This window comes from Pseudorasbora parva, chromosome 15 (genome assembly GCF_024679245.1).
Source record: "Pseudorasbora parva isolate DD20220531a chromosome 15, ASM2467924v1, whole genome shotgun sequence".
NCBI lineage: Eukaryota > Metazoa > Chordata > Actinopteri > Cypriniformes > Gobionidae > Pseudorasbora > Pseudorasbora parva.
In genome coordinates this window covers 31,834,736-31,844,651 of record NC_090186.1, presented here as the reverse complement: position 1 = coordinate 31,844,651, position 9,916 = coordinate 31,834,736, and the positions used below count along the sequence as shown (strand labels likewise).

General features: G+C 36.6%; 1 protein-coding gene across 10 annotated transcripts in view; it reads right to left on the bottom strand.

The window, feature by feature from the left end:
• Nucleotides 1-718: 718 nt before the first annotated feature.
• The window catches only part of pde4dip (phosphodiesterase 4D interacting protein), a 75,918-nt gene continuing 66,720 nt past the window's right edge, over nucleotides 719-9,916 (bottom strand). For 9 of the 10 annotated variants that reach the window (XM_067417773.1, XM_067417766.1, XM_067417767.1 and 6 more), the window contains 10 exons: nucleotides 9,248-9,437; nucleotides 9,009-9,130; nucleotides 7,103-7,225; nucleotides 6,896-6,988; nucleotides 6,590-6,786; nucleotides 4,951-5,082; nucleotides 4,591-4,729; nucleotides 4,465-4,511; nucleotides 3,327-3,417; nucleotides 719-2,160 (listed from right to left, as the gene is read on the bottom strand). In XM_067417773.1, the coding sequence (XP_067273874.1) occupies nucleotides 1,964-2,160; nucleotides 3,327-3,417; nucleotides 4,465-4,511; nucleotides 4,591-4,729; nucleotides 4,951-5,082; nucleotides 6,590-6,786; nucleotides 6,896-6,988; nucleotides 7,103-7,225; nucleotides 9,009-9,130; nucleotides 9,248-9,437 (1,331 nt within the window). In that variant the 3' untranslated portion in view covers nucleotides 719-1,963. The remainder of the gene's footprint in view (nucleotides 2,161-3,326; nucleotides 3,418-4,464; nucleotides 4,512-4,590; nucleotides 4,730-4,950; nucleotides 5,083-6,589; nucleotides 6,787-6,895; nucleotides 6,989-7,102; nucleotides 7,226-9,008; nucleotides 9,131-9,247; nucleotides 9,438-9,916) is intronic. The other variant, XM_067417772.1, reaches the window with a different exon arrangement.

Below are 9,916 nucleotides of genomic sequence, written 5' to 3'. Positions count from 1 at the left end.
TGACGTGGCTATACCTGAAGTATTAATAGAAAATAAATTATGATGAGATCTTTCATGTAACATGATTAGTGTTTACTGTTTTTTTTATATATATTTCTCTTTATTTTCTCTCTTTTGTTACGTTCTTTCCATTTCTATGACTGCGAAGAGTTACTTGATTAATATTGTTGTAAAAGATATTTCTAAGAGATGTGTGTTATATTTCTAAGAGCATGTTATAAGACAAGAATGAAACCTCACCTTCAAGTTGTTCCAAACATACCTGTATGAGGTTCTTTCTTCTGCTGAATACAAACAAAACAAAAAGATATATTTTTTTAAGAATATGGGTAACCAAATAGTTGATGGTAGCATTGAATATATTTTGTATTCAGCAGAAGAAAGAAACTCATACAGGTTTGTTTTGAATAAGAGGGTGAGGAAATTATGATAGAATTGTAATTATTGGGTTAACCATCACTTTAATGTAGAGTAGCTGTATTGTGCCATCTGCTGGTATAAAGATGTATTATTAAGACCGATGTATTGTAAAAAGTTCTTCTAAGACGAAAAACGTCACACACACACACACACACACACACACAAAATTGAGGGTAAGAATGTAATTTTGTATGAAGGGGTGTAATTATTATTTTAGGTTGTGTGTGCCAATAAGACAAAACTGAAGCAAGTATTGTAAGAAATAAAGGGGGGGAGAAAAGAGGAATTCAATGAGACGTGTGTGATTCCCTTTTTATTAAATTGTCCCCTTTTTGTTTTGAGAATTTCCTCCACACACTTTTCCCTGAAATACACATGCATTTACTCTCTTTAACAATCCTCACCCAATATACATTAATTTTACAAAGGGAAATTTAAAATCAAATTGCACGGCTACCAATATGCTAAACAACTGTTTAAAATTACAAACCTCTGAGAAGTATTTGATTGTCATAAACAACAAGTGCAGGTTGAACTGAAATGACCAATGGCTCTCCTTTGTCTCAGGAGTACATCATAATGTGTCCACATAACACATAATTTACAGAACAAACAAAATGGCACCAGTTCAGTTGACATATACAGCAGAAACCCCAGGACTTCTTGCACTGTCGTGGAATACTGAAATTCAGCACAGCGTAAAGCTATGTGGTTCATGCACGAGCAATAGGCTTTCTTTCAAAACCAACATACAGTTAAGAACAATAAAGTTATGCACATGTTGCGTAGAGTTATGACCAGTCTCACAATCTGCAAATCTGATCTGCAGTGTCTAATAACTGAACTCAGTAGTGTTAACTTGTTATCTTGAGATGTTTCACTTTAGTATTTATCTCATGGGAACCAATTTACAGACACTGCAAATCTATCATGAAAAAAAGTGAAACAAATCTAAAAAAGTAAATAAAAACGAAACAACAAAATGTATAACAAAACAAAAACAAATCAAATAAATGAAAAAATAAAATAAAAAATAAAATGGTCCATCAAGAAGAGCTGATACAGCAAATATAATTTTTTGTTGTTGACCAAAACCAAAATGTAATACAAAACTAAAATCTCCAATACGAGAATTTTTATAAAACTGGGGAAAGGTTAAAAAGAACTGTGTTAAAAAAAGAAAAAGGTTAATTCATTAAAAGCAACCTACTCAAACTTTGGCAATAACACAGAACAAACAAACATATGATTTGAAAGATTATTGCAGCTCGTCCCGGGGATGATGTTCATTTACAGTGTAGCAGGTCTGGCTGGTAATACAGTAGTATTATAATTGCACATTAATTGTGTTGCTGGTTCAATATAAACCCTAACACCAAACATAATCCCATAAGATGTTACTTTGGTTAAAGACATGGTTTGCTAATCCATGTCTATAATACTAATCTACTCAAAAGCAGCTTTGAGAGCTTTTTGGTGGTTCTTATGTGGCAAATAAAACTGAATAATAGATTTACACATAATCCAGGACATCTAATGCATTTTAGGGTGACTGATTCAGACAGGGAAAGGCAGCGGCACTCAGTCTGGGGTCTGTTCTGCAGGACACCTGTAGGAGGTGCTGTCTGTCACGTCCCGGCCATGAGGCAGTCACCACTTTGTGCTGATCCTGAGCATGAGGGGTCACGAAATTCCAACCAATAGAGGAGGCGTAGTTGAGGGAGGCTCCTGAGACCTCATCTGAACAAAGACAAAGCCATTATAATGTTACATAAGAAACTAATAATGCACTGTGCCATTTATTTAGCACAGTGCTAAACTTTCTAAATCTAAACTTTATTTAGATTATGCACAAACAAATAAACAAAAACTTGTTCTGTAGTTTCCCTCCAAACCAAGAGAGGGAAGCACACTATGTGAAGATGACTACTTTATTGTTAGGTCTGACCATGGGTCTGACTAGCCTCAGCATATTCATGCAAAAATGAGCTGGGTGACTGACACGATCAGTTCCAATCTGACTGACTGGATTCCACCTTTTACTGTCTATGGATTCCACTGGGTATATTCATCCACAATGCCACAGTGTGCTTTTGAGGAGGAACTAGAGTTAATATCAACGTTTTGTTTTGTTTGTGACATACAAGCTTCATACTGTGGGAGAAATCTTTTAGGCACCATTCAAAATTTGGGGGGAAATAAGATGTAAAGAAATTATTATTTTATTTAGCAAGGACACATTAAATTCATCTAAAAAATTAACTTTCAGATGATCACAGAATCCTGAAAAAATCATAAAAAATAAGAAGCAGCACATCTGTTTTCAAATTTGATAAAATAAATGTTTCCTGAGCAGCAAATCATCATATTAGAATGATTTCTGAAGGAACATGTGACAGAAAACTGACCTTTACTTGATTAATGTAACAGCTGCTGAAAATTCAGCGTTGCCAACAAAGTAATAAATAACAATGCAAAAATATATTAAAATAGAAAACAGTTATTTGAAATCGTAATAATATTTCAAAATATTTTTGATCAAATAAATAGAGCCTTGGCGAGCATAAGAGACTTCAAAAATGTGACAAAATAAACTTTTAAACTGTAATGTATATTTTTTCAGATTCTCATCATCACTTTTGCTTGCACACACCCACATTGATTGTTATAGTAGCATAATATTAATAAGCTGGTTGCAAGAAATCAGATTCCCTGTGTTGCTTTCCTGTTTAGCCTACAAAAAACGGAATGAATTTCCGGACAAAAATAGTAATTTTTTGCTGTGTGAAAAAATAGGATGGAAAAAGAAGCCGGGCGACACGTCATGCTGGTTACGCAAGATTGGGTCAGGCATGCATGTGTTGCTAGACAAACACATACACACTAACACACATGAATACCAGTACCTCTATCAGACCAGGAAGGAGTGGATGAGACCGAATAGAAGGAGGAAGGGACAGGGGAACAGCCTAGAGAGGCAATCTTGAGTTCATTCTTCTGGAATAACTCAGAAGACATAGAGATACAGAGGAGAAGGAAAATAACCCGGTGAGAAAGAGCCGGAGATAGAGCCTTTAATAGCTGGCAATCATATAATGGAGTCCTTTTGGTTTTGCTCCTTAGATGAAAATGTCTATTCAGCCAAAACTATTCTGAGACTATTAAAAACCATTTGGGCTACACTAGTCGTGGCTGGTGGGATATTTTCTAGGTAGGGCTACAGTTATTGGACAATTCCATGCAAACATACCAGTATGAAACTATGTTCTGCAAGCTTAGTAATTTGTACTTTTCCTTTTTCACAATGTGTATATATACACTACAACAGCAAAAACAATTTTTTTTAAAGCTTTGTATATAACTACAAGTCAATGTGTGATACCAAACATGGAGATGCCAACAGAACACTATACCAGCCACCTTGTCCTGACTGCATATATAATATAAAGATGTGTTCAGAATTACTAAACACAGCAAAATACAGCGATCTGAAGGTGAGCATCAGTGAACAGTTCTGTGAGAGCGAGTGTTTGTGCTTGGAGTGTCTGATATACAGTACGTACATAAACACCACTGACCCTTGCAAATTCCTCCAAAAAAAGGCTTCTTTAAAAACGAGCATCCATTATAAAACACTCAACCAGTTTGAAATGTGCTCATGTCTATACCTCGATTACAATCGTCATCCATCAAAACTTAACTAACAAGACACTGGTTTGCTTTATCCAGCCCCTATTGCATTAGAATTGAGGACACTGAATAGGTTACATTTTACGTCATGTTTTGAATACGTTTATTTTGTGAATCATCAATTGGCTGAACAGCTACACAGACCCACCTCCTGTGGGCGATTATCGCTTGAGACACGAGGACAAGCAGAGGGGACATAGAGGCAAAGCATATATTTTGCACAGATGATTTTCTATCATATCAATATCAATATCAACAACCCTAGCGTCCTCTACTGACCAGCTGCCACTGGACTACAGACTTTGGATGTGTTCGACCAGGGAACAAAATGTACGAATGGCAGAAATAACTCACCTCTAGATTTGAGCGAGCCTGTTTCAACACATCCCGCGTTCTTGACACTGGAATTAAACAAAAATAGTAAAGAGAAGAACAATAAACATGAACAAAGAGAGGGGAAAAGAGAAGAGAGTCACTTACGCTGATTGACGATGAATTGCTCCATGTTGTCTTTTGTGCGACTGGAGGTCTTTAGATTCTCCATCGTGTCCCTGAGAAGCTGCTCTTGCTCTGACAACTTGCGCCTCAGTGCGACAACCTCTTTTCTCAAAGACTGCTCCTACAGACACACATTAAAAAACTTTAGGATTACAGCAATAACTGACATTCAAATTGTTTTTTGTTAATGGTTTAATTAAGTAAAGGTGCATTCTTGAAATCCTTTTCTGTTGCTGTCAGTGAATTTCTTCCCAAAGGAGTCCCAAAGGAGCACAAAAGTGGGTAGTGTTTCCAAGACGTATTGTGGTAAGTGAAATGTCTACTTTCTAATTGCCCTCTGACCTTTTTAAGCTGCTGGGCCGAGGCCTCAGGGCTGGGCAGAGCTGCCCTCCAGAACATTCTTAAGAGAGAGCTCGTCTCCTCCAGAATCTGCTTCAGTGTTGTAGTGCTGGCATGCAAGTTCCTCACATAACCCTGCAGAGAGAGACTGACATTTCATTTGGAGTTCTCAACATTTTACAGCATGTTGCTCATTTTATACTCGCAGCTGTTCTAAAACTCAAAGAATGATAAAATGCATACATTTCAAGTATTATTAAATAAAAAGACTTACACAGAAACATTTAATGACCTAAATATTTGACTCTAGGTCAGTGATGTGCTTATAGTTCTATGATATGGAAACAAAAATATATACACTAAGGGCCCTATCATACACCCTGCCGCAATTCGACGGCAGACGCATCGCAAGTATTTTTTGCTAGTTTCAGCCCGACACAGTTATCATTTTCATGTCCAGCGCAACGTTGTTTAAATAGCAAATGCTCTGCACCTGAACAAATGCCCAGGTGTGTTCAGGTGCATGGTTGGCACGTTGCTTTTTTGAGGCAACTGAAAATGACTGAGCCATTGACTGCGCAGTATTTTTTGTTATTTAAAGGGCGCGTTATTAATATTGGGTGCACAACATGCGAACACACTGCTTGTTACACACACAAATTGACACGCAACAGCACACAAACATGTTAAAAATAAAAGGATTCTTCTCTGGAGAAGCGTTGTCTTTCAGCTCGCAAATTCTACCATGTAAATAGCGAATCGGCCATGGTGCAGGCGCAACTGGCATTTTAAGGGAAAGGGAGACTCTGATTGGTTTATTGAACACTATAACACCCAAAACACACCCACGACTAATTAAGAGAATAGGTACAACACTTTTAGACCATGTGCCTGGCACGCCAGCGTTTTTTCCCCGTCATTAAATCAAAAGGACACGGCCTAAGTGCATCTTCGCCATGAGCTTCAAACCATGAGTTTAGATAATTAAAATAGGGCCCTAAAAGTTTGTAGTCAATAAGATTTTTTTTTAAAGAAGTAAAAATAGTAAAATCAGTAATATTGTAAAATATTAGAATTTAAATCACTTTTGTCTATTTTACAATGTAATTTATCTCAGTCATGGTAAAACTGAAATTCAGCAGCCATTACTTCAACAATGATATATTTTTCATGATTTTTAACGAACAGAAAGTTGAAAAGAATACCCTTTTTTAGATTGAAATATTTTTTAAGAACAATAAATGACTTTACTGACATTTTTTATCAATTTAATTAATCCTTGCTGAATACAAGTCTTTTCCCCCAATATAAAAATAAAAAATACATATTACTGACCCCAAACTTTTGAACAGTAGAGTATATATTGACTTTTTGTGATGACTAATAAATGTTTACTCATCTTCAGCAATATAATCTTATTATTTTATATAATAATATAAAGGGTTTGTATTATATGAAATTATTTTAAATAGATTTATTCATTGTATTGTGTAATTAATTACTATTAGTTCAATTCCATTTTTAATTGTTTGACAGCCATACTAAAATATGTTCATATCTTATGAACAATATATCATCATGTATCGTCTGTCCCACTAGCATCACATCAGCCTTTAATCTTAAATCAGATCTTTGTACTGACCTCCGGCAGGTCACGTGATTCTGTGCTGGACTGCAGTGCCGCCTCCATTTTGCAGATAACCACCTTCCCCTCCAGTAGCTGCTGTTGAAGGGCACTGAAGTCATCTACGTGACCAATCATATGACGCCCCGTCCTGCACGCGAAAGAGCCGTCAGGGGCCTCAGCTTCCAGATCTTCAGCAGCAGACTTTGGCGAATCTAATCAGAAGATGTGCATTGGTCAGTCAGTTTTCTGTTACTTGCACTTAGTTGAGTGAGGTTTATCTCTTATATAAAGCATCAAATGTGTTTAATATAAGACTCTTACCACTGGAAGAAGACTTTGGGTCATCTGGTTCCACAGCTGGGGAAGCAGGGCTGGAGAACCCAGTATCTCGAACGGGAGGAGATGGTGATTGGTCTACAGCAAACGGTGAGACCAAGGTTAAAGGAAATATAAAAACATCACAATGAATCCACAAATGTTTGTATTAAAGTCATAATAAACTTCTTATACTGTAATTATTTCTCTCACCGTGGAATAGCTGTTTTCTGGCTGAGAGGCGCGGCATACACTGCACCAGCCTCTCCCTCAACTGCTGCTCCAACAAATGTATTTTAGACTCTCGCTCACGGAGGTCAAAGGTAGTAGAGTAGCCTAGAGTAGAAGGTGCAATATATCAGTGCATCAATGCTAATTAACATTTCAATGCTCTGTTTATTAGAATGTAACAGTACATGTATTCAGGGATTAATTAATGAAATTATCACCCACCAACCCAGCAAATGAGGCTAAAAATCAACTCTAGCAGATAATGCTGTCAAATCACTATAGCCAATTTGATGGGTTACTTATCATGTTTGCTGGAGAAATTTGTGTAAGCCAAATCTGTACAGATTTAGCGCAAATACTCAACGTATTGAGCAGAATCCGCTGCCTATCTGGTTTACTTAAACATACACGTCACTCCGCAACAAAAAACAGCACGCTTGATCATCAATAGCGAAGATAAAAAAACATAATAATGTGGCGTTGGTTTTGGTCTGCGTGGTGTTTGATGTTCTTTGTACTGTATTGATCTGTCCACCTAAAATACATTTTTGGTGAAAAGGAAGATAAGAGATGGCTGGATGACAGGATTTTGTTTCAATAAAAAAATGTATGTTTGAAATCCATATATTATAATACCGGTATATATATATATATAACTGTGATGTAGTTAATCTGTTTTTTTTTGGCTAGTAGAAATTCTGAATGGCTGGTAACTTGAAAGTTTAGTAGCCAAATTAGCCATTAAGTAGCCGGTAAGTGAAAAAGTTCATTTCATACCCTTGTATTCCCCCCGAACGTTTTCAGTACAGGTCTTTCGGTTCAGGTACGCATGTGTACTGATCAAATACATTGTGTTGTTTTAACTACGCATATGTGGAACATATCTGTGTGCGGGACGTAACACCAAGTTTCCCCCATAGGACGGAACGATATTGTTTATATCCAAATTACCTTAAACAAGAGACATGCTTTATATTAAGCGCTTCAAATTAAATCATAAACCTACATGGCTTGCCCTACTGTCAAATGTGTGTGCTGTTTAATACGATCTGTAAATTTCACAAATTCACAAGTATTTTCATTTCGCATAAAAAAGCCTACGTTTAACTTGATAGACTTCAATGGACAAGGGCTGGTGTGCATATCAAATAGATATGGATGAGAATATTGATAGACTTTTAAAGGGGTCATATAATGGTACACGCACTTTTGCAAGTTGATTGTATGGAAATGTGTGTTGGCAGTGTCTGTACACAACCATCCTATAATTATTTAAAAAAAACATCCAGTGTTTTTTTTTTTTAAAACACTTATGTTTTCACACAACGTGTGTTGTGTCAAAACGCCCCACAGAGCAGAGGAGCGGGGTGAGCAAAGCTCATTATCATTTAAAGTCGCGTGCACTGATATGGCTTGCTGAAAACAGAGCTGTTTTGACCAGGTAAAATTATTGTTTTCTTACAATACTAATGAGAACTTTTAATTAAAATATATTACAAAGTTTTAATTTAGGCACTAAAGAATCAAATTAGCTTGTACAAAATATGACCCTTTTAAAGATAGACATATATCCCTTATAGAAAAAACACATACATTTCCCACGTGATGACATGGATTTCACATGGCAACTGTTCTAAAACCACGTACTTGTGCAAAGTATGTTTCACATGTGACCACATATTTTTGCACATGTGAAATTCATGTAGTTTTTCAGTTTTCTCTCTGCTGTACCGAAAACATAACGAACCATGACTTAAAAACCGAGGTACGTTCTGAACCATCTTTTTTGTGTACTGTTACACCCCTACTGTTTATTCAATCATCAAAAGATGCACAATGCACACACCATCATTTTGATTCACAAGTTTCAGATGCATTTGTTTCTTACCTGTGTTGCTCTCAGTAGTGCCACAGACTCTCTGATACACCTGTAGTTCACACTGCAGTGTGTGCACTAGACATTGACACTCACTCAACTGCTGCTGGAGAACATTCACTTCGTGCTGTAGTCTGTTCACACATGTATACACATAAATATTATTCAAAGCAGTCTGATACTTTTTTTGTCAAAGGCAAAATCTCAAAAGAAATACTGAAATTTCAAGAGGGCACAAAGTGACACTCTACCTGGTGCTGTTATCCAGGCTGTTCTGTTTGTCTAGTTTGAGCTGTAGTACCACCTGAGCCTGCTCTCTAATCTGAGCCTGCAGTCGCCTGCATTGATCTGCCCACCTGCCCGCCTCTAGCTCCGCCTGCTTTAACTGGCCACGGCCAGACATAGCCGCCTCTCTCAGCCGCTCCATCTCTTTACTGCCATCTGCACGTAAATACAAAACATCTCAGGACTCAAAAGATCTTGGCTACATTGTTGTTACTTAAAATAAATTAAACATAAACTGAAATACAAAACTACAAAAAAAATAGGCAACAATAATTTCTCATTTGAAACAAAAACTAATAAAAACTATATTTATATCGCATACTACAGTACCATCCTAGTACCATAAAGCAATATATAATAGTGTACTGTAGTGCAGTACCTGTACAGTATATGGTGTGTATACTGCGCACATTATGTACATTTTCTGCATGCATAAATAACCCAGATTATATCAATCAATCAATCAACTTTATTTATATAGCGCTTTTACAAAGACGATTGTTTCAAAGCAGCTTCAGTGTTAAACAGGACAATACTGGAATACAATTTTATTTGGCTGTGCAGTCGTTCTGGAGAAAACAGTGATGTTATCATCTTATTTTAATGTATCATATAGCGACAAGTTGGCAGATCAG